Here is a 24,447-nt window from a genome sequence, read left to right on the forward strand (position 1 = left end):
GGGCGGGTGCTATGAACAGGTGACTTGAGATTGAAGCCTGGTGTGGGAAACGGCCTGGAGAGGGGACGAGGTGGAGGGAGATCCATGCTGCTGAAAGGGGAAAAGTCGCCTGGTTACATCAGAATTGACTAAGTAGGAAGGATTTTCCTGAGTGTATGCCAAGGCCTCCTGGTCTGGCTGTTGCTCTGGGCAGAAACAATACTGCTTCTTTGAGAGAACAGGCACAAACTGCAAGGAGAGTCTAGGGTTACTGAAGATCCCCTGAGGGCGACCTCTGGGAATGAGCTGCCAAGAAGGCCCTCACTTTCCTAGCTTTTTTAGCCTGCCCTGCAGAGTTTGGGACCAGGGTACTCCCTGCCTCTAGATCTTTGGTGTGGACTCTTCCAGGGTCCATTTCTCACTGAACACCTGCTACCCACAGTCTCTTAACCCTCTTTGGCTCTAAGTGAGCACATTCATCCTCTTAGCAGGGGCAACACTGCCTTCAAGAAGGCTACAGCCCCCAAGCTGTTAAAGAATTCCATCCTGTGCCATTCACAGGTCTTTATCAGAGCTCTGGCAGTGGGGTGACAGGGGTCTGCCAGCTGTTCATTCACAGACCTTTCCACATAAGCTGGGAGCCACTCATCCTAGCCAAGGGAATGCTGTGAACCTGTTCAGGGCTAGGGCTTTATCTCTCTCTCTGAAACTCAGGTTCTAGAACATTGCACGTTTGACTTTTGGACCCGGCTTGGCACGAAACTGAACTCAAAGCACAGCTTTCCCTGCCACATCGTCATACCTCTGCAGCCATTTAGTGGCCAAGGCTATTGGCCTCATGGCAAACAGCCAAGGCAAGTTGACGGGCTAAGAAGGAAACTTCTCCCAATAGAGAAATGAGAAAAGTAGAGACAGAGAACTTGCCTTCTGTGGCCTACCAGATCGGGTCACGAATAGCAAACACACATGTCAGTTTCTGTTTGAGAAGCCTTGCTCACCTGTCCCTCCCCAGAGAGGGTCTCCTGTTGCTGAGTAGCATGTGAAACAGCCATGACTGTGGCTCCTCTTATTCCTTCACATGAGCTGGTATTGTCCTTCAGAAAAACCATTTTGGTTCCCTTAGTTATTTTAGACTTCTTGGCCAGCGGTCGTATTGGCGTCTCCCTATTGACTGGCTCCAAGTGGGCGTTCAGGCCACAAAATGGCCTTCAGGTGAGAGCAATGGCTGGTTGCCCTGTGTTCTTTCCTCAGCTGGCAACTCTTGGGAAGAGGCAGACAGGAAGGGTTGTCCCTCATGAAAGCTCCAGGTGGGTTTTGGATGGTGACACAAAGTGGAAAAGAAAGGGAAACCCCTAAATAAATAAACAAATAAATGGTGCCCCAACTATTCTGAGAACGCAATAAAACAATCACATCAAAATGAAGAGGCATAAATCTTGTCTGCACAGGTAACCCACTCAATTGCTTTTATTATTGCTTGGGCTGCCTCCATTTATTACCATCCACAGCCTGGGCCGTGAAGGTTGCACGGAGGGTGGTCTCCAGTGCAGTCCTACACTCTGAGAGGCAACAATCAGCCTGTACAGGCAGGGATTTCGATGGAAGATCAGGAAGGGCCCATCTGTCTGCATGAAAACCAATCAATAACTCTGTAACCAGAGCCCTGTCACAGGGAAATGGACAACACAACAGTTCAATACAGGGGCCACAGGGGGAATTAGCCAAGTGGAGATGGGGCCAGGCAAGAGTAGCCCCTATGGAAGGGAAACAGGGTGCCTGGGGAAGGGAGGATTGAGGGGGAAGTGGGGTGCGGCAGGGGAGAGCATTGGCTCTGTGAGCATATTGGCACAAGGGGAGAATTATTGTGCAGAGTAGATCCAGGAGACGAAAGGCATCACTGGAAGTTGGGGTGAGAGGGAACAGTTGGGAAACGGGCTTGTTTTGGCACACGTGGGATCATGTTGTTGCTTGTGTGATGGTATGTGCTTTGTGGACTAGATGCAGCTTTCAGGGAAAGAGTAGTGATGGTAGTAACTGGTGCCCGAGATGAATCAACCCCACCCACCCACCAGGACCAAGAGCGTGTGCTCTGAAGAGCCAGTTTCTTATGAGCTCACATGGGACAGATGTTCTGCTTCCCAGTCTTCTCAGCAGGACCAATGAAGGAACATCTTAAGCCAGGGGCTCCATTGTCTTCCCCCAGCTTTCTAGATTTTAAGTTGTGTGTGTAACTGTGCACCAACCTCTTTGCTCTTTGGTGAAAGGGTTCTGAGGCCAAGAGGAGGAAAGGGAAGAATGCCCATAGAATGTGACCCACAGTCACAGACAAAGGATGGACACCTTGTCCTTGGGTCCATCAGGTCAATCAGTGAGGCAGTCATTGGGTCATTGTGCCATTAGGGGGCTGGGCTAAAGATTATTTCAGAACTTGTGCAAACTAAGGCCAATTTTCTTCTTTCTGTCGTTGTCTTCTTCTTCTCCTTCTCATCCTCCTTCTCATCCTCCTCCTCCCGCTCTTCCTCTTCTTCTCCTCTTCCTCTACTGTTTCCTCCTCCTTTTCCTTCTTCTTTTTTTTTGGTGTTGTAACACTTCATAGTCCAGTTAGCTCCCAGTAAGAGGAGCTTTGCTACAGTGATGCAACCCTTGTGGTGGAGAGTTGTGCAATTAGCCGATCATCTTCACTTTGACACTTGAGCATTGGCCCAGTTGGCAGGATGAGTCAGGAACCAACTGTATAAACAGCCAAAAAGATGATTTTCCTAGTGGGTCCCCTTCCTGTAGAGCTGTGGGGCAGTGACCCATCAAGGGTTGCAGATGCCCCAGCAGCAGGTATGGCAGCAGCACTGGGACACAGTCATTGGCAGAGCTCTCCCAAGGGCCAAGTCCTGGTTCCATCCTCTGAAACCCTCTCCCAGTAACCCAGGTGCCAGGGGCATAAGGAAGAAACTATGCAAGAAACGCATAGCTGGGACTGGAGAAGACTTGGACACCAGGAGGGGCATGATGGCAGATGGGGAAGGCTAGGCCTAGGGGAGCTGCTGAGGGTTTGGGAAACCAGAGAAGAATTTCCTGGCACTGGAGGAGAAGGAGCCGGTCCCTGTGGAGAAACTGGGAACTCTCAAGGAAAGGAGGAGGGAGACGAGAGAGGCCATAGAGCCAGGTTCCTCTTGTAGCTCATCCTCAAAAACCACAAAAATAACCGGACTCTCTCTTTTGTTTTTTAAGTGCTAAGATGATAAGAAGATATTTTGTATTTTTCATGTGTGTGCAACAGAGAGAGAAACGGAGAGTCCTTGGCATTCCAGAGAGGCCAGGCTTACTCTACGGATGTGAGGGGAGAAAAGCAGTGCTCAGAAGTTTAGATTAAAAAAAAAGTGTTAATGAGGGGCAGTGATGGGGATGCCGTGTGGCTGTACGGGTCACCAGCACAAATGCCTCCCAGGGGCCACGGCAGGGAGGGTCAGTGGGAGCGGCCACTAGAGATGAGACAGAGGTGGTGAGGACTGAACAAACAGAAGCTGGACTGCGCAGGCCCAGCGTTGAGGCAGTAAGATTTGGTTTTCGAAAACTCTGTGCTGGCAAAATAAAACACATCTTCAGGCCTGATTCAGTTCATGGGCCAGCAGTCTGCAGTCCCCAGGCTGCATAACTGGACATAACTTATCTCTCTGCTTCAGATGGGAACAGTAACCTCAATGCAAGTACAGGGCAATGTGACATTTCCTGAGCTCCTTAGTCCAGAAGCCTTTGAGGGAGGGAGTAGCTCTCTGTAGCTGGGGGAGGAGAGGACAAGGTGTGGATGGAAAGGGAAAGACAAAAGCAAGACTGAGGACTGGGAGACTGAGAAAGAGGTGATGAAGCTGAGAGGGGAAAGGGAGAGGTCTGGGACCTGGCTCAGCCTGGACAGGGGTGTTTGGGAATGGAGTGTGTCATGAGAGGGCAGAGCAGGGTGTGACAGGAACTTAAAAAGTGGGGTAGGATCTGTGCATCTGAGCCAAAGGCCTCTGGTAGCCAAGCAAAGTTTTGGAGGAGGTTGGAGGGTGCCAGGGCTCTCAGCAGCTGGCAGACCAGCTTTAGGGGCACTGAGGAGGCTCAGAGATAGTAAAGAAGAAAAGAGGAGGCCAGCCAGGGAGGAGAAAGGTGTCAGAGCAAGGGAAGTAGCATGGGAGGGTAAAGTCACAGGACCTGGAGCTCAGGGCTGCCACTGGCATCAGACAGCACCCCGGGAGACAGGCCAGCAGGGACTGTGGGGCTGCTGCAGTGCAGTTGCTACAGCGCAGTTGCTACAGCCTGGTCTCTGGCAGGAGGGCAGGTGGGAAAGAGGTCAAGATACAGGGAGGTCCTCACCTCCTGGGTGCTCCAGATTAGAGCCCCTTCTACTCGGAAGCCTCTGGCCACTTTGCTCTGGACTTCCTCCTCTGCCTGCCTTCAGCTCTGCCTAAGCATCTCTGCAGTGAGATGCTGCAGAGATCCAGGAACAGAAGAAGCCAGAGGACATGACCGGCAGCTCCTGGCAGCTCCTGGCAGCTCCTGGCAGCTCCTGGCAGCTCCTGGCAGGAAGAGAAAGGCGGTGACACAGGGCCACAGGCTGGAAAGGAAACTGTACCCACCTTGTAGGTACCATAAGGTCAAGAAATCAGAGAGAGGAAGGACTCTGGAGGAGAGTGGGAAGGGAGACTAACAGTGGCCCTGGGGATCTTGAACTGGGGGCAGCTTTCCCTGGCCCTCATGACCCCAGTCTTTGCTGGGCTGGTGAAGAAAAGGGAAGGACATTAGGGGCATCTTGGTCAGTGTCCAGCTTCACAGGTCACAGAGATGGTCAGGGAGGAGGTCCTTATTCTGCACCTTATCCAGTGACCTTTTGTCCTAATTCTAGAGAACAAGATGGTGCTGCCTTGTGTATGGTACCAAAAGGAGTTAGTGACTATGTGTTGGGGATGTCTGTGTGGCTCTGTTCTGGGGAGAGTGTGTGGGCTCAGGGTATCTCGCTGAGCATGGCATTTGTGCCCTGGGAAGCCATCTAAATGTCCCTGGCACTCCAGGGAGCCCTGAAAGGAATCAGTCCTGTCTGACGGAGAGCTAGTGCTTCACTCTTCAGAGGGCTTCCAGTTGAAGGGATTGTTTGGTCCCAGAACAAAAGTCTCTACCATCACTTGGATGGCCTATCCACTTGGGGTGTTAGCAAATGGTGTTGGGAGAGCGTGTGGTTGAATAGATGGTAGTTGTCCTGCTGGGTTGATGAGTGGGGGTCCTGTCAGGTGTGTAGAGGGTCCAGACACATTTAGTCTGTATGTACACATGCATTTGCTCTGCCGGAGGTGAGGGTGCACAGCTGGGTGTGATGCCAAGGTGGTGGGTGGGTGTAACATGCTACTGGGAAGACAGGTAGCCCCTGCTTGTTGGTGTCTGCTGAGGTCCTCAAAGGGAGTGTGCGTGGAGGTAAGGGCAAAGACCGAGCTATTCATCTCCTTTTATCATCTGCAGAGAGGATATCTCCTTCCCCTCCCCACATTCTCTACATCTTCCTTCCTCTCCATCTTCCCCATCATCACTCGGGTTAGCTGGTTTGGGTTAGGAGGCCAATCTCAGTAGACTCTAATTGAAGATTGAAGAGAATTTGATAAGATAAGGAAGGCCAATGCGGTTCCTCTGGGGACCAGTAGAGGTTTCACATTCCCTCACAGCGCTCCGCCTTCTCTAAGGAGCTGACAGCAGGGCAGGTGGCTGCAGCCATCTTCCCACTGACTGCAGCCGTCTGGCCCCTGGGAGAGCTGAAGAAAAGGGGGCATTCCCCAGGGTCGAGACTTGGGTCCCTTCCCCAGTTGCCAAGAGCCTGGAAGGGACAGTCTCACCAAGCCCCAGATGAGACAGGGAAAACTGGTAGAAGAGAGAGAGCCGCAGACCGGAGAAGAGGAGTGAGAGCCAGACGAGACTGACACTGACCAGCCCTAGCAGGAACTTGATTTGTGGCTTCAGGAACACGCTTGGGTGTGTGTATCAGGAATAAGGTCTCTTATTATTGTTGTTATTATTATTAGGGAAGAGACTCTGAAGGCTTTAAGCCAGTCTGCTGAGCAGAGCACTCAGCTGTTTGCAGAAAGTGCTGCCTTGGTTCAGGTACAGCTCCTCCTTGAAAGAGTGTTCACCTCACTCTTACACCCCCTGCCCTCCCACCCTGCACATGGGGTGATTCTCCCCCTGTTCTCACTTCCCCTGAACTTGGCTCTGAGGTCCAGCTAATTCCTGGCCTCAGGGGACAGCCTGGAGGGCAGTATAGACTTCTCAGGAGATGACCTCTCAGGGTGGGTGCAAAAAAAAGTTGAGAAAAATTCATTTCATGGCCAGTGGCTGCTTAGAAAAGGCGATTCCAGCATACAAATGTGATAAATGTTAACTGAGCATTAATCGCATTAAAGAGGGCCCTATAAACTTTTCATTTCTAATTAAATTCATCCAGTGATGCTGCCCAAGCGAGTACTCTGGGCCTTTGTTTATGTGGAAAATTAAAATGCAAATACAATGGGATTTATTTCCAGGAGTGGAGTGATGATGGGCTGGCCCCTCTGGCTGCTGGTCTCCAGGCTTGTCAGGCCAGGTGACTGCTTCTTTGGAGGTGCTGTTCCCCTTGGGACACATTCTGGTGAGAAGGGAGAGGCCAGAGTTCAAGGTCAGATAGGGTTAGAAATGAGGAAAAGGTGTGGAAAGGATTGAAGAAAGAAAAAAAGGCAATAAATGACCCAGAAATGTAAGGAGGCATTATCTTGGTCTCCTACCGTCTGACTCTCACTTCTAGGAGAAGAGCCCCCACCACAAACCTTGTTTGTGCATAATGTCATCACAGTTTCCTCTGCAGCTCTGGGATGGAGGGTGTGAGTGGGAGGAAGAGATATTGGAGGAAGCAGCAGGGCCACCCATATATGGTCCTGGTCCTAAAAGAACTGAATGGTCATCAGCAGGGAGGGCCCAGGGCCTAGATTTATCTACAGTAATTTGAGGGTCAGCTTCTGTCCATATGATGGTTTCATTGGGCTCTTCGTGCCAGTGCCAAGTGGCATTGACCTAGGGCAATGGAGCACAGTGGTCAAACTGAGGACACTGTGCATGTACACCCACATGCGCACAGCCTTCTCTCACGCAGGGAGAGAGCCGGGCTCTCATAAGAATAAACAAATGCCTCTTGCAAGGAGTCCTTTACTGCCACAATCCTTTTGACAAAAGTGATAACCCTAAATACTACTGAATAGAATGATCTAAATTTTCTATTTACCAAAGCCTCAATTAAGTCAAGTGGAGAGAAAACCTGGGTAAGAAAAACCATTTGGGTATATCAGTAGAGACACTGAAAGATCTCTGTGCTGCTCTGTGGACAAGGAAGCTGTAAACTGCATTAAAAAGTAGAGAGGGAAAGAAAATGGAAGTAGGAGAGATGATCAAAGGCAGAGCACTAAATCACAAATAGAGGTGCATGTACAAAGTCACAAACCAGATTTACGCCTGGCTTTGCAAAATCTTCAGCTTGGACTGTTGATACGTAGAGGGACCAAGCACACAGCCATGTAGGCATCCAGAGAGCAGGCCAGGCCGTGTCAGTATGAAGAGGGGGGATTGGCTGCAGCATCGGCTGTCTGTAGCAGGTCCTGGGATTGATCCATCAGCTCCATCATGCAGGGATCTTATTGGGTCTAGCTTTGTAGACAGTCGAGGATATAGCCTTATAAGATTTTGAAAGCTCTTTAAGCACATGAGTCTCTTGTGAGCTGGATCCATGTTCTAATAGATCTCCAAGACAGCAACCCATCCCCAGAATGGAGTCTGCTTGACTAGTTTTGTCCAGTAGCTGCTACCCCTGTCCTCTTTAGTCTGTTTTATTCTGGTTTTTTCCCCTTTGATGGTCGCTTATGTCTCCTAGAAATCCATGAGCACCTGCTGATGAACAGGCTAATGACTGTAGCAACTCCTAAACATCTGGGTGAAAACCAAAGCCTTTAGTCAGTCATTTAATAAAAGTTGTCGATATGATGTCAAGTATCTTGTGATTTGGAGATGCCCAAGTAATTGGTTGAATCTCTTCATTTTTATCCAGGCACACAGAATTAACACCCATTTTCATTTCACTGGTGTTTCGTTTATTGGGAAACACCTGTTCTCGTTCCTGACTTGGAGACTGGGCTTGGCCTGAGAGTCAAGTGGAGAGCTGGAGCTTACAGCATTTAGTATTTGAAGAAGCACAGCTGATGGGCACTTCCGCCTGAAAGCTGGCTGGGAGGGCAAATCACTTCATCCTAATAAGCTGTCTGTTAGGCCTGGCTTCCATAAGGGAATCTACTTTGCCAGATAGAAGGAGAGTGTCAGAAATCTTAGTAGATATGGTGTTTCATTCATTTGTTCTTGCATTCATCCATTCAGAAAAGCCTTGCTAAGCACCCTCTGTGTGTGAGGCAACTCACATAAACCCATGTGGCATAGAAAATGTAAGACAGCAGGTTCTGGGGAGAGAGAGCCAGAGTTTGAATCTAGCCCCCCTACTAGCTGGCTGTGTAGTTAGAGGTAAGGCTCACGTGCTTTCTGGACCTTAGTTTCCTTGCTTACCTGACGTGGGAATAATGGTATAGCTCCCTCATAGGTTCTCGTGAAAGGGATATGAGCAGCCCACATAAACCTGCTTAGAATTGCACCCAGCAGATATCAAGTGCTCGATAAATGTTAGTTATTATCATGGCAATAGTATTCATCAGTGTGTATTTCTTGTTATGTGTCTATGTCAGTGTGAATGAGTTCTGGCTTTAGTGTGCATAAACATTGAAATCTTTTATATAAAAATACTTGAGGAGCCAAAAGGATATTCTGTGAACAGAACTGTATATCATGAATGACAGTGAGAATTGTGGTCCACTATGAGTCCAGCTGAATTTAGAAAGGGGGCCTGCTCTGCGTATATTCAGGGGAAAAAAAACAACTCTGCAACTCAGTTATCTGACCACTGAAGAGAATTAGTTATATAATTTTCCCCTTTTGAGAGGTCTGCCTGCCTCTGTGTATGTGTATGTATGTGAGTGTGTACTTGAACTTTCTATGACTGCACATTTCTTCTCTGTGATGAGCTTACAACTGCTTGAGCAGTTGAAGGTTGGCATTTTCTGGGCTCCATGGCATTTTCATGTGTTGTGGTGCTTTGCATTTTTGTAGAGTTTTTTAAAGATAAAATGAAATGGTAATGGGAAAAAATTCCTTATTTGATGGGTTTAAAGCGTTCCCCTGATTCTTAAATGTCATAGAGGAAAGAGAAAGGGAGGGAAACAGGAAGAGGAGGGGACGAGAGGAGAGAGACTGGAGGTAAGATAAAGGATGCATAAAAGGGATAGGAAGAAGTGAGCAAGTATTTGACAAATTCAAACCAAATCTGTCCACCAAATTGTACTGCATATCTATACATTCCAGAGAAACATTCCCATATTGATAATTACTGTAGCTACTTTCATTACTTAGGAATAAGAAAATTTAAGAAAAAAATTTACTTTGGGCTCACTGTGCTCAGTGCCATGGGTCAAAGTAACGGGGCAGCTGCTAGTTTCTTTCTTACTCTATGCCCAGGAAGAGCAAAGATGAAACCCAAAGTTTCCCAAACTCATGATAATGTGTTCTGATTCCCCATCTTTATGGGAAGGCCCATGGGATGAGGCTGAAGCCCCAAATTCTTTCAGCCTCTTTGGCCTCGTTAAGTGACCAAGTTCAGCTCAATGGACTTCCATCAGGTCCACATCCAAGTGCTGTTGACATGCACTTACTCACCAGATTCCTTTCGTACCTCTTCCTTGGTCCCCAGATTTAACACCCAGATTCCACTATTCCTCATTTATATCGATTAGCTGATAAAGATCTTGATTTTTTTAAATTAGAAAATAAATATTGTAAGTGAGCTAAATTTGAATTCTGAGAGCTCAATCATCCTTAAATTTTTTAAATAAGTGTTAAATGTATGTGGGCCACCATCTTCCTTTCTGCATATTCATTCCCACAGGGCTGCATACAGCCCTCTTATGGAGACAGTGACCTCTATCAGCCCCCGGCCCTGCCACTACTCAATGGACCAGAAGGCTACTGCCCCTACCTCACTGTCCCTGGCTGACTGTAGTTTTTGCACTTCTCTGCTTAAACCACACAAACACCTTGATTTATGTTAGGTTTTATGCACATTAGCACATGTGTACATGTTTATACACATGAATAAGCCAATCTTATGGATGTTTTACGTGGTAAGTTCTAATAATAATAATAATGATGATGATGATGATAATAATGGCTAGCAACTGGTCACTGCAGTAGGAATTGTTATAAGCATGTTGCATGTATTAATCGCTTTAAGCTTCATAAACAACCCCATAGGTCTTTGTAGGATTGTTTATAGATGAGGAGTACAGAGAAGTTAAATAACTTGCTTTGGCCACAGGCTAGGTAGCAGAACAAGGATCTGAACCCATGTAGTTCTGGCTCTGAAACCCCTGTGCTTATCCACCAGTCCATACTTCATATCAACTTTTGATCAGAGCAAGCGCAGGCATGTGTAATGTCTTGGAGAGCTCTGTATATTTTGCAGTCTCATACCCCACGATGTAGTAATACATTTACTCATGAGCTCAGAGCAGAGACCCTGCGCCTTGGTAGAAAGTCATGCCCAGCACTTTTTCCTGTTCTTTCCCATGGAGTGAGTGCTGAGGCACATCATCTGGGGATACTGGGAAAGAAGAAGATGCTGATGGCCAGAGCTGTAGAGTGGAGCAAACTGGGGAGCCAGAATTTATGTCCTAATTCCCAATAAAATTGGGGAGTTCTCTCCCATACAGCCTCCCCTAGATCCCCTAGCCCTATCAGGGATCTAGACTCTCTACAGGCATAAGGTTTGGCCCTAGGGGCTTAACTCTCCAAATTAGGCAGATGCAGGGAGGGTGGCACCAGGACCTATGTTAGTGGGATGAGATCAGAACTGCTCTGTTAAGCAGAAAAAGTTTTCTTCCAAGAAGAATAGAACTGTGCATATGTTCAAGAAGAGATTTGTTCTGCATTTCTAGAATCCTTCTTCTGGAAAGGAGCAGTATGAATAACTAAGCCAGAAAAGCTTTAAAAAAATGAAAGGATGGGCCCTCTCACCCACAAACACACTGAGAAAGCAATTACCAAATTATATACCACTCCCTGGCTCCAACATCATTACTCAACCCACATCACCAAGGAGACACCCATTAACCTAGTCTTTGAGAGACATATATCACACACACAAAAAGAGATGCTGATATGATCAACGAACACAATAATTCAAAGCAGAAACATGGACATTGCCACCAAACAATACTTAAATTCTTCTAACTCAGTGTTACACAAAGTGCAGTCTCCTTGATACAATACCACAAAACACCAAGTAACAAACCTTAAGCTGGCTGCCAGAGGAATGAGTCACCATGCAATACACCGTAACACAGCACAATTCAACTCCCCATTCCACAGGCACACCCATACACAAAGGCTGATGGCATGTGGCCATCCGTGTGACAGTCAGCCTGGTCAGACACACAGAGAGACGGAGCCAGCAATGCAACACCCAACCCTCTGTGCACCCAGCACACAGTGGTTCACAGCCCCAGCCTCCCCAGAGCCAGCACTCTCCTGAGCCCCAAGCACAGCGCAACCTGCCAGACAAAAGTGCCCTCCTGTTTCTCCAGCAGGTGGATATGTCCAGACCATCACCTCCAACATGGCCTCTAGGCTGTCGTTGCTAGTGAGAGAGTTAACTGTCCCCTGAGCCTGCTTTGTGAGAAAGAACAAATCAGCTCTATCTCGGTTGGGGTTTAATCAGACTTTGCTGTTACGGAAAATGACAGAGCTCCAGGGATGGAGGGAGAGGTGGGGGTGGGCTAGGAGGGGGCTGGCCAAGCTGGGTGCAGGAATTCCCCTTCTTCCACCAAGCCCTGCCTTCTGCGGTCATTCCAGAACCGTAGCCCTCTTGCTGGGTGTTCACTGAGTATCGATTCAGTCTGCAAGCAATTTTAATATTTCTTCAGGGACTTTCCAGCAACAGCACAAGTCATTAATTCACCCTCCCAAATTGCTTATTCAATAGCAGGAACATGGCTCCTGAATAAAGTCCCAGAATTTATGTGACTCGCACGAGTCAGGAGGTCAAACAACTGTTATGGAGCGAAGTTAAAAATCCAAATAAAATATTGACACTTTTTTGGGGAGGGGGAGAGGGAAGTAAAGGTATTTAAAATAGGTTTTTGTTGCAATGCCCCCAGGATAAAGAATGGAAGGAGACTGAAGACAAGTTGGAGTTTATAAAATCAATGGAATTTATTGCACATCTACTTGGCATTTAATAATTCTCTCATTTCCGCATCACTCTACCCCCCCCATCCAGGCCATAGACAGAAAGATACACAGGTATACAAATGCACATTTATGCACATCAATACCGGTGCACAGACTAATATAAAAACGCGATTGTGATGTGATCATCGCAAACACCCCGGGAAGGGAACAGTAATGGCTGTGGAGTCAGATATGAGCGTGACTCACATATTTGACAGAAATAGACACAACTGAGCAGAAATTCATGAAGTAGGTTTTGATAAATATGTCCAGTATTTTAAATCTTGGATCAATGTATTAGAGCAGACATGAATATAAAGACACACTAATCATAGAAATAGTTTCTAGAAACATGGAGACTGAGAAACACATCTGTACACAGTGTCTTCACATAATCGTGTACGTGATTAGAAAACCAGATAGACAGATGGAGAGAACTGGAAAATCTACACCCCAAATCTACCAGTGCGTGTAAAATACACGGCCACCAAACCACTTTCACCTAAAATTGCAGTTCTTTGGTAACACAGACGTGGTGCTTACCAAACACAACTATAGCATGTGCAGGGCAGAGGGTCTGCGTCTTTAGGATCACAGCCACATGCGACCTCAGGTCATCGTCTGCATGTACCGATGTTCAGTTGTCCACATCGGGGATGCGAAAAGACCAAAAGGGAAACTTACCCATTCCCAATTAGGGAATAAACACAAAGAACTACTAACATAGAACTTTCCAGAAGAGATAATGTGGTTCAGCCTACAGATACTGGAGCGACAGGCCTGGACCCAAAGTCTGGCTCTAGTGCGCATGACCTCGGGCAAGTTGCTTAGCCTCTCTGCTGTCTCCTTGGGTGTGATAGACAGCGTGTCTGTTTGATAAAGTCGTAGTTAGGATTTGAATGAGAAAATACATTTGTTACAATGCCTGTCACATAATGAATAAGAAATAAATGATAGTTATTATTTTTCTTATTATTATATGCAGCTCTTCTATTCAGCTGCAGCTTCTCATCAATTCTACCATCTGTTCTTGATGCAGTTGACTTATTCTACCCAGTGGTTAGCAGCATGGGGTCTGGTGTCAGGCTCCCAGGTTTAAATCCGCGCTTTACTACTTAATGGCTGTGTGACCTTGGGCAAGTTACTTAACCTCTCTGAACCTCAACTTCTACACTGATAGGATAAGTTTAATAATCTGCATAAGAAGTTATAAGAAATAAATGAAATAATCCATGTAAAGTGCTTAGCACACTGCCTGGTACATAATGAATATATATTAGCTCACTATATCCCTATATACTATATTATTATCATTAATAACACGTTTGTGGTTCAACAAATAGTTTTTAAATATTTACATTATCCCAGGCACTGTTGCTTAGTGCTAGAAATACAGTGGTGAGGAAAGTAGGCATGACATCTGCCCTTGCAGAGCTCCTGGTCCAGGGAAGGATCAGAAGTGAATTGAGCAAGCAAGGAAACAAGATTCCAGCTCTACACTAGACCCCGAGGGGAGCAGGGGAACAGAGAAATAGGTTAGAAAGCCACTGTGCAGCCAGACTGGGAAAGATTTTGAAGGCCAGGCTGAGGAATTTTGAGTTTATCCTGTAGCTCAAAGGAAGCAATTACAGGGTTTAACCACATCACATTCCTTCAGGTGGACACAGAGAGAAACCACGAGAGAAACCATTGTTTTTGGATACTGCAGTAACTAGGTGAGAGGGGGTGGGGCTGGAGGCAGGGTGGACCAGTAGCCTCTGAGAGGCCCCACCTCCGCTGATGCGAGTGGAGGGGCAGGGAGGCATCGGTCCCAGGAATGAGTCTACAGCAGCATCCTGCATCATATAAGGCAGTCTTCTAGCCTCTGGAGGCTCACAGGTGGGAGTGTGAACCCCAGCCCTAGCCTGGAAGCCCTCATGGATGAGGGCAGGACCAGTGGCGAGAGGAGCTAGTCCGGTCACGGCTCTGGGCTTGGCATGCACTGCAGACTGGTTTCCAAATGGTTAGTTAAACACATTGCCCCTTAATTTTTAAACCTATGCCTATCTTGAAGTTAAATCAATCCATATGCTTACCATTCATCATCTAAACCATCCCTATTGCCCCCTTGGGCCAGCCCCATGGCCCATCTAGCCCAGTAAATTGTATCTGGCCTGGGCTCCCGGGGACACGTGGTGGAAGGATTACCGCCCTCAGTGCCAGTCGTGGAAGGCTGCGTTGACTCAGGAAATATGCCAGGTGTCTAAAGAACCCACTAGGAGTCTCTTGCCCTGGAATGTACCAAAAACTATCTTGAAATTATTTTTATTTATAACCTATCATTTAGTTTCCACAGAGAAACTGAGAGCTTCTCAAATTTCAGTTACTGTGTCAGTCGGAGTCAGGATTAGCAGTTGGAGAGAAATTCCATTGCTAGAATATAAATAAGGAACCTCAGTGTTCTTAACTCACTAAGACTTTCTCTCAGCTCGCTCCAGGCTTCCCTGTTCTCCACAAGGATGGGTTCCTCACTCGCTTCCTGAATGAAGGTAGTCTTCTCAAATACTAGAGAGTTGAAGAATAATTTGGACAATTTGCTTACATGCAGATTCCTGGGCCTGACTACCATCAGAAACTCTAATGGGGGGGTCTGAAGGGAGCCCCAGGATTTGCATTTTAGTACATATTTCAGGGGATGCTAATGTAGGCAGTTCAGGGGCAGTAGATTGAGGAAATCCTTCTGTAAGCTTTTTAGTATAGGACTCTCATCTCTTGGAGCTCAGTTATGACTTCTGAGAAGCGGAACAAAAGAGAGAAGCTCTTTACACATCTGAGAGGAACCCTGCTGACCTTGGAATCGGTATATTTCAGCCACATCCTGCTACAGCCAGAGTAGAAAGTCCTGCCCATACCTTCCCAGATTCAGTGGCCATTCTCATGCACAGAACCCTGCCTGACACATGGTCAGTTGTCCAAACTGAAGTCTGTAGGGCATGTGAGTGGGTGTGGGCAGATGACTCCAAGCTCTGCACAAACAGCAAAATGGGGGCCTCGGAAAAGACTTCACGTGCAGCACTTCCAGGCTGCCAGTGGCATGGGCAGGGTGCATGGCATTTGTTCTGTGGGGAGGAAGCAGTCAATTTTCAGCTTTTCTGTTCCTGGGATGTACAGTAGGGGGATTCCAGGTCCTTGGAGTCCTCAGGAGCAGGGAGGCAGAGGAACCATTTTGGGGAGAGGTGAAATTTTCCTAGATGATCTATGATGCCTGACTTGAGGCTCTGCCATGAAAAGTCTCCAGCTGTTTGCGCTGCTCTGACTTGCCTCGGGGCTGAGCCAGGGACACACGCCTGATGTTGGCAGCTCTCAAAAGGCCCGAGTTGAAACAATTACCTGCATTTGTCGGGCAAAATATCCTCTGCTGAAGCAAATATTGTTTTGTCCTCTAGAGTGCTCCAGCCTGTGGTAATACCCAGGAAGCTGGAAGTCACTGGCCCAGCGGGCAGTGTGGCTGGCTAGTCTGCAACATTCTTTATCCTGGAGTTCCTGTCATTTACCAAATCAGGAAAGACTTTCCCCACGCCAGGGCTTCAATATTTTCTTCAACAACTCTAAAGCAGGCTCTCTGCCCCAGGACAATTTAAACTGATTCATGTGTGTATATGACACATGTATGAAGACACTTGACATCTGACTCCAAAGACCCTCTGAGCAAACCAGTGACAGGACCAGGCCTGGGCCTCACCTGCCTTCCCTCTGGGCAGCCGGGCAGGACTTCATGGGGACATGCTTGAGGGTCCTGTGTATGTCACATTGTCGACAGCTGGTGCCAGCAGGTGCTATTACTCCCATTTCACAGAGGGGAGCACTGAAGGTCAGGGAGCCCCTTATCCTTCATTTCTCAGAACACAGCAGAACAAGAGAACTAGAATTCAGGGGTTCAGATTGGGACTTTGGGGTATCTCTCTCCTGGGGGCAGGATAGCTTGGCAGTTAAGGGTATGGGCCCTGGGGTTCCTCTACCTGAATTCAAACCTCAAATTTGCCATTTATTAAACGGTTGACCTTGGGCAAGTTAAAATATGCCTTATCTGTAAAATGGTTTGTTGTGTGGATTAAGTGACCCATTTGTTTAAAGCACTGAGAACATTGCCTACCACATGGTAAATAGTTAACACAATAGTTTTTATTACTGGAGCCTCCACCGAGGAAGCGCTGCTCCTGGAAATACTGACCACGCCCCCCAAGATGAGCTGTCCGAGGTCACTTCAATGCTAATAGGGCTTCTCCTTGTCTCCTCCTCGGGGGGAGTTTTTGCACACCATTTGTTATCATATAATATAACGCAATATAATATCATACATAACATAACATAATATGATGGGTAGGTTAACTTGGAAACCCTGAGGCAGACCGTGGATGGATGGATAGATGAATAGATACATTTGTACTAAGTATACATACATTATATCATTCTATTGATTTGTAAAAAGTTCCCGGTCTGCCTGGCTGTAATGAGATTTTTGAACTTTGCGTGGCGATCAATGAGAGGAATATTATTGGCCTGGAGAATTGATATACCTGCTCTCAGTGGCTTGTTCTGCTCCCAGGCTGCCCCGGCCCCCCAGGTGTACGATTCCAGCAGACACTTAACCTTTTTTACAGTGTCATCAGGCTAAAAGGAATCTAATAGTGACACAGGACTTGTGCTCAGCACTCTGCCACTATTGCTTTCCTGTCACAAATAATTTATAGCCTTCTATTTCCATCCCTGAGCCTGCACCCCAGCCCTGCCTCCCGCTTTCCCCCTGCTCCCAGGAATCAATAAACTCACAGAGCCACACTGGGACTTCAGGGTGCCAGCAGACAGACAGACAGACAGACAGAGAAGGGCAGAGAAAGAAAGTGAAAGACAGAAGAAGGAATGAGAAGAGGAGGAAGAAGAAGAGGGTGTAGAACCCGAGGAGGAGTAAGAATGGCCCCGGTGAGGTGCGTTCTAGGACGTTGAGGGCTTCTCTGTGTCTTCACCAGTTTAACGGACTATTACCAGGAGACTGGCTCCATGCGTTCATGCTCACTCACAGGGCCACTGGACTGTTTTCCTCTCCAGGCTGGTGGGGGGTAGAGGCCTCCCAGGAATTTACCCAAGAGGGAGTGGTTCCACCTGCCTTGTCATCATTTACTCTAAAGGTTTGCCGCACCCCCTGGCTTCTCTTGGGTCCAGAAGAAGCTGCTGCTCATACTGTCTGTAGAGCCTTCCCAGTGCCCCCAGGCAGAGGTCCCCAGTCTGTCTTCTCTGATGCAACCTCTTTTTGGGGGTCAGTCTGTGACACCTGCCGCTGCTGCTTCCTATCTTCTTGGTGTGCTTCCCAGGGTCTCTGTGGCAGCTGCGTGGACCAGGCTGGGGCATGTCAGGCTGAGAAGCCTCCTGCCCGCACCTGGCTCAGCCCCCACATAGAGAGCAGCCAGGCCTAGGGGTCAAGGTGAGCTGTCTGAGGTCACTTCAATCCTAACTGGACCATAGGTATAATTCTAGTTGTTACTATTTTTATGGCAAGTATTTGTTGAGCCAAGGTTTATGCTAATCATTTTACATGGACTATCCTATTTAGTTCTCACAACAGTCCTAGGAAGTGAAGAGCATTATTATTCACAGGCACTAAGTAATGGAGCTGGGACACGGACTGAGCCCCTTCTCCCTTCCCTGTAGTCACACTCTTGTGAGTGTGGGAGACGCTAAGTGCCTGAAGGCCCCGCGTGGGGCCCAGGCAAAGCCCTGGAGGTTCCCAGGAAGTTGGGGAGAAAGAACATCTCTGTGGAAGAAAGCACGCTGAAAAGAGAAGTGGGGAGAAGGCACCCCGGCCGGGCAGTCTTCCCAGAAACAAGAAGTAGCATCTCCCTGGCCTCAGGTCAAGGTGTGCTCTCCAGGGCTCCCGGCTGCATCCTCCGAAGATCCTTATGCCAGACTTGACTTTTCGGGCCAGATCCACCTGGGGCCCTGGAGACCACAGAGGTATCTGGCACTCCATAGGACCAGGAATGAAAGAGAAGTGGAGGAGGAAGAGGAGGAACTAGGAGAAATAGTATCAGGCAGTCACCCAAAGCAACTGCTTTTCTTTATCCTTTTAATCTCTAGTGATATTCCCATCAGTTGGGTTGCATGCAGGATGCAGGAGGGCAATGGATGACAATCATAATTCCACAGTCCCAGTTCTTTAATTTCCCGAGTCCAGATCTGGGGACTCGGGGGGCATGGATGGACACTAAGAGTATTAGCAACTCACAGCAGGCCCCCTGCCAGCCCCTCTCCCAGGCACCACCAGGCCGCTGTCAGGGAGTAGTGATTTTCCATCACTTGCTGCCTCAGCTAAATCTGCACCGGTGCCTCAGGGGTCAGGGGTGCTGCGTAACAAAGACAGAAACTCCACAAGGCCAGCGGTTATCTGTCTCATCCAGCCCCAGCTCCGAGGCTTCCTTAGTCCAGAGCCCATCAACGCTCCAGCCAGAGTCACTGGCAGGTCAGCGGGATCCCAGAAGCTTTTGCTGCAATGAATTGGAAGCAGCTGCTTTGAACCGCTCTGCCTCCTTCTACATCTTTCCTGTAGACCTCCAGTCTATACCACCCTTCACTACTCTGGTCTTTCCCATTGTGATTATGCTCCAAAGACCCCCGCCCCCACCACCACTATCAATTCTTGGGAGATGGCCTTCCCTCTGCTTTGATAAGAGATAAAAGCTACAAAAGCAGTTTTTCAAAGCATTTGGCTCCCTCGGAATATGCCCTCTCTCCCATTCCCTTCTCTCCTCGTCCCGCCTTCCTCTCACCATCATTCACAATCTCTCCGCCAACTTCAGTCGCTCCCTCTTCACCAGTTCTTCCTCCTCAGCCTACAAATGCATCCAGGTTGCTCCTACCTCAGAAAGCCTTCCCTCCACCCAGCTCCTGGTTCCATCCCCTGGCTCCCACAATTCCCTCTCCTTTTCTACAAACTTCTGAAGGCACTCATCTACTTTCCTCATATAAATTTCCTAATAACATGTTTTTGTCTGGCTCTTCCCCTGTATTGATACTGCTCTCCCCAAGGTCACTAATAGTCACCAAAATTCCCAAACCTATGCCCCTTCTTATTCTCAGTTCCTTCTGATCCTTATGTCATCGTTGACACTGCGGATTACGTTCTCCTTCTGGAAATGTTCCTCTCCATTGAGTTAAGTGAAACTGCCAGACCCTGGTCCTGCCATTTCCTGTGTGGCCACTTCTGACCCCCCTGCAAGGTTACGTTCTTTCCCCCATCTCTGAAAGTGGTATCTGCTCCTCAGGCCTCTTGAACATTTCCATGCTCCTCCCCTTGACCGTCTCCTAAACCCCTACCTGTTGTGTCAGCCAGGGTGTGGGCATGTCCACCTGGACACTCCTCCACCACCTCATACGCTGTTGGCCGAGGACCAGCATTACCACCTCCCTCCAAATCAGTCAGCTCCTCGAATCCCTCTTTCTGACAGTAGTACCAACTACCAGCTTTTCAGTTATCAGACTTGGAGTTCTCGAGCCAAGGTTGACTTCAGTTAATTGCCAAATCCTGACCATTCTGCCTTCACACTGCCTTGTAAAGTGTCTTTCCTGAGGTCAGCCCCTCATCATCACCTGCCTCTACGTTGCTTTACCAGAAACAGTTTGTACATGGCTCCTCTAAGTTTAGAAATCACTTGTGGCTTGGACCCTCGAAACCCAGTTTCTATATATGGGAGGATGTGTGACAAAGTAACAAAAGCATACATTTTTTTTGAGACTGAATTCTAATTCTACCCTAACCTGTGATGTAATCTCCAGTAAGCTCTTTAACCTCCATCAGCTTTGGTTTTCGATCTGCAAAATGAGGATAATAGTATATACTTTGGAGGTAGTGAGAATTAAGAGTAGTGTATATAAGTGGTATAAATTGCATGTAATGTAGGCCCATAATAGGTGCTCAGTAAGTGGAAAATCACAGCTCCCATCACTCCCGAGTTTGCAGACTTATTTCCTCCTGCATACCTCTCCTGTCTTGGCTGACCGGTTTGGGGATGGGTCCCTGGAATGCCAAGCTCATTTGGCTTCCACGCTTTGGTCCACCCTCCTCCAGCACCTGCTTAGTGCCCTGCCCTCTGCTTCTTTGTCCATCCTAGAATGGTGTTTTAAGAGCCCTTAGAGGTCCTGTAGTCCAAGCTCTTCAAAGCTGAAGAAACTGAGGCCCCGAAAAGTAGAGTGGTGAGCCCAAAGCTACGTGGCCACATAATGGCAGAGTCGGAAGCAGGACTTGGGGCCCCTGCCATGTAGCCTGGCACCCAGCCCACCATCCTCCGTGCTTCTGGTTCCTGTATGTATCTATATGGCCAGTCCTACTCTGCTGTGAAGAGCTACAAGCTTCACCTCCTCAGTGACTTCTCTCCCAATTCCCCCACCTGCGAGTGGGACGATTCCCCCTCTGCCTCCTTCTGGCACTTACAGCTTGGCCCCCTTGGTATTGCTTAGCTTTCTTCGAGTGTGTGTCTTCCTCCCCTAACCTTATATCCAGCATTGTGAGGCCAGGGCCTTCATTCTATTGCCTGGATGTGCTCAGTAAAAGCTGGTTAGAGCAGAGTCCACTCATGGCTGATGACTTACCTGCTGGCTGAGGTGAAGTTGGATCACACGCATCTCTGCAGGGAGGAGCAATGCTGTTGGAAAAATTGCTTCCAAGGGCAACTGATCTGATCGGTGGGTGGAAGGAAGTGTTCCTCAGTCCTGGCCCCAGGGCTGGCCTTTGTATGACATTGCCCCAGGTTCTTAGGATCACTGACAAGCCAGCTCGTCACCAGTCCTGGGATGTTTGACTCACCCAGAGTGCACTGTGGGGGCATCAGGCTTTTCAGGTAGCCTGGTAAAGAAGCTGTGATCCGAGGAGGACCTCAGGAAAGGAGGCCGTTGGGCCCTCGAGCTCCACGGGGACAGGGGTTTGTCTTGTTTGAGAGCAGTAAGTGGGCTCAAGAAGTCGTTCAGGGCCTGACATCTGGCAAAGGGACCACGTGCTGTGTTGGAATCCTGGCTACCACATGCTGTGTCCCCTTCCCTGGCTACTTCTCCTTGGCTCAGCAAATGGGGAAATCTCATCTTCTCTCTCAACTCTGGAGATGTGCAGTCCAGTCCCAACAGGAAAGCCAGCTCCAACATGATCTCCGGATCCAGGGAGTCCTGCTCCCAGGAAAAGATTTGCACGTGATGAAGGAGGGGAGGATGGACAACAAGCCCCCGAGCTGATCTCCACGGCCAGAGTGAGCATGCTGTACTCACTCTGCTGCCCCAATCCCTGCTACCAAAAGTCAAGCCACAATTCTTACCAGTCACATGTGGCCCCTGCACAGAAGGCAGACTATTGCCCTGCAGAGCTGCACTAGGCTGGATCCACACAGCTACCAGGAGGGAAAGCTCGAGCCGTGCAGTGGTTGGCGAGGGCAGGGTGCAGGGAGCAGACAGGTGAGGAAGGAGCTGAGGAGTTGGAGATAGCTTCTCTGCAGGTCTGGGCTAGAGCTGGTGCGGACGGAGGGGGCACGTAATGTGTGATGCTGTTGTGATTCTGTTGCAGGATCATCCGGACCAAAGTTCAACAGCCTTTTCACCCAACGCCAGATGGGGCTGGGACTGGAGTGACGGCACCTGGCCACACCATTGGTAAGAGGGCTTAGGGAGCAGGGAGCAGGGCTCCACCCGGGAGAGCTGCGTCTGCAGCTCTACCCCAGAACTGGTTTGTTTGTTCTTCCTTGAAAGAGACTAGCTCACTAGGATCCCTACCGCAACCCCCACTCCCATCAACATTTTTCCTTTAGTTTATCTTCTTCCCTTCCTCCTCCTTCCCTGCGTTTTGTTTGTATCTGACCCTGTCTCTCTACTTGTCCCTCTTTCTTCCATGTCTACTTTATTATTCCATTTTTCTTCATTTCTAAAATTATCATTCTCTCTTATGCCCTCCTCCTTCTTCTCTCCTCTTTCCCTATTCTCTCTGCCTTTCCCTTTCTCTTTTCTCCTTTCTGTGTGTGTGGTTCTGGGTTTGTTCCTCTGTCTGTCTCCCTCCCTCCTCATGGCCTGTCTTCCTTGATCTCCGTCTCTGTCGTCCACTCTGTAACTCTCCACTTCTCTCCAACCTTCTTATTTATCGATCCTTGCTCGTGGCCTCTTCGAGACATGACCCAGGCCCTTCCAGAACACCTGCTAACAACCAACACCGCCCCCTCCCCCAAACATACAGTTTTCCCCTTGGCCCAAGGGTGCTTGGTGCCAGGGCTCAAGGGGCTGGGATGTGGTCAGACTTTTCCTACTGCCCTTCTTGGCAGCTGTCCCCTTCTCTGTTGACCAGCAGGAAGTAGAATGGTAGGCCCCAGCTCTCCTGGAGTTGGCAGGATCTCTTGTTTACTAGGCCTGTATTACAGCATGTGCTGGGAAGGAGGGTTGGGCCGGGCTGTACCTGAGTAGATCATTATGGAGTGAATGTGTTCACCAGTCTGTGCCCTGAGGGGGAAACTGGGAACTTCTCAAGTGATTTCAAGACCAGAAACAATGGGGAGATAGGAGCTATGCACTACACTCCTGGAGAGTATCAAGACCACTGTTGTGTCTCCTAGAGATTCAGAGACAGATCTTAGAAAGCCACAGACTCTAAATCAGGACTGGTAAAGACTCAGCCCAGGAGACTAAGAGACAGTGAGCTGGGTCTGTTTAGGAGGATTTTCGCAGCCCCGGGGATTGGATGAGCTGCGCAAGGAGGCCTCCTAGGAGCTGTGCTCTCTACAGGACTGCTGAGTCACTCCATAGATTAAGTCCGCTTCGGTGTTTCCATTCATCTTCAGGGGAGTGAGTCCATGGGCGTCAGTAAATCTATACATCTGCAGAGAAGGCTTGGGTTTGACTGGTTACCCCTCAGCCCAGGGCTGGACAGAAGTGAATAGCCTGCTCCGTATGTAGCAATGCCTTCCCCCTTAAACCTCCGAGGAAGAAGGGGAATTTGGGCTCCCCATCCCTCCTTTTTCCCTCTGCTTCTCTCTGCCCCCAGCCCTGGGGCTTTGGCCTGCGGTCGCAACTGCTATCCTGACGGCATTTCCTCCTGACTCTCTTCCAGTTCCCAGCACGGCCTCCCCTCCTGTCTCCAGCGCCTCCAATGATCCAGTGGGATCCTACTCCATCAACGGGATCCTGGGGATCCCTCGCTCCAACGGCGAGAAGAGGAAACGTGATGAAGGTAGGGAGGAGGGAAGAGGCTTGGCTTCCCTGTGCGTGCTTTGTCTTGGGACTCGGGGCTCCGGTTTCGGCCCGGCCTCGCAGCTGCTCTGCTATGAGATCAGTTTTAGTCGCAAAGCCCAGGTCCCCCCATTGCCCTGCTGGCTCCCAGAGAGAGGGAGGCAGGCTGCTGGTGGGGCAGTCAGCTTCACCATCTGCTCCGCAGCCTCGACCGCCTCACCTTCCTCTGGGACTCACCCCCAATATCCCTGTGGGTTGCCAGGAGGAGACGCCTGAACCATGCACCTTGCTTGGGAAGGTTTTGGAGATTGGGGGACATCTGGTCTCTGACCCGAGGATGAAAGGCCAACCTGCCTTGTCCTCATCTGACCCCAACCCATCAGGAGACAGGGGAGGGATGTCCCATGCTCCTGACCCTAAGGTTGTTTCCCTGTGACACATGGACACTGACCTCAGTGAAACCGCTCAGGCAGCTGGACACGGGTTCCTCTCTACGCTCCCCCATGGGAGGAGATACCACGGGGGCTCCTCTGTGGCCTCCCCTCGTTCCCTGTAACCTCACGGTGCGGCCAGCTGTTGAGCAGGCAGGTAGAGAGGGGAATGAGGAAAAGGAGGGGGAAAGGAAGTAAGAGGAAGTAAAAAGTGGCGATGGGCTTGGGAGAAGGTGTTTTTCATATGTGTGACATTAGAGGTCCCTTGGTGACCATCTGGTTCTCTTCTGATGCATGAGGCCAGGGCTCAGGGTTGGCAGGCCAAGGCAAACGAAGACACCACTGCCCGAACCCTGCCGCTGGCTGCAATCTCATGGTCCCTGCTGGGGAGGCAGTAACCTCCTGGTTTAGGAAGGGCGTATGATGTTAAGGGTATATAACATGAAACTGACAG

The 24,447-nt window shown here is 49.0% G+C and overlaps 1 protein-coding gene across 6 annotated transcripts in view; it reads left to right on the forward strand.

Annotated features, from left to right (window-relative positions):
• Positions 1-24,447, forward strand: part of PAX2 (paired box 2) — an 85,883-nt gene that overhangs the window by 18,512 nt on the left and 42,924 nt on the right. For all 6 annotated transcript variants that reach the window (XM_037159477.2, XM_037159474.2, XM_037159472.2 and 3 more), the window contains exons 5-6: positions 21,917-22,002; positions 23,444-23,563. In XM_037159477.2, coding sequence (XP_037015372.1) covers positions 21,917-22,002; positions 23,444-23,563 — 206 coding nt within the window. The remainder of the gene's footprint in view (positions 1-21,916; positions 22,003-23,443; positions 23,564-24,447) is intronic.

This window comes from Artibeus jamaicensis, unplaced genomic scaffold, assembly GCF_021234435.1.
Source record: "Artibeus jamaicensis isolate MK-2021 breed Jamaican fruit bat unplaced genomic scaffold, CSHL_Jam_final contig_490, whole genome shotgun sequence".
NCBI classification, from domain to species: Eukaryota; Metazoa; Chordata; class Mammalia; order Chiroptera; family Phyllostomidae; genus Artibeus; species Artibeus jamaicensis.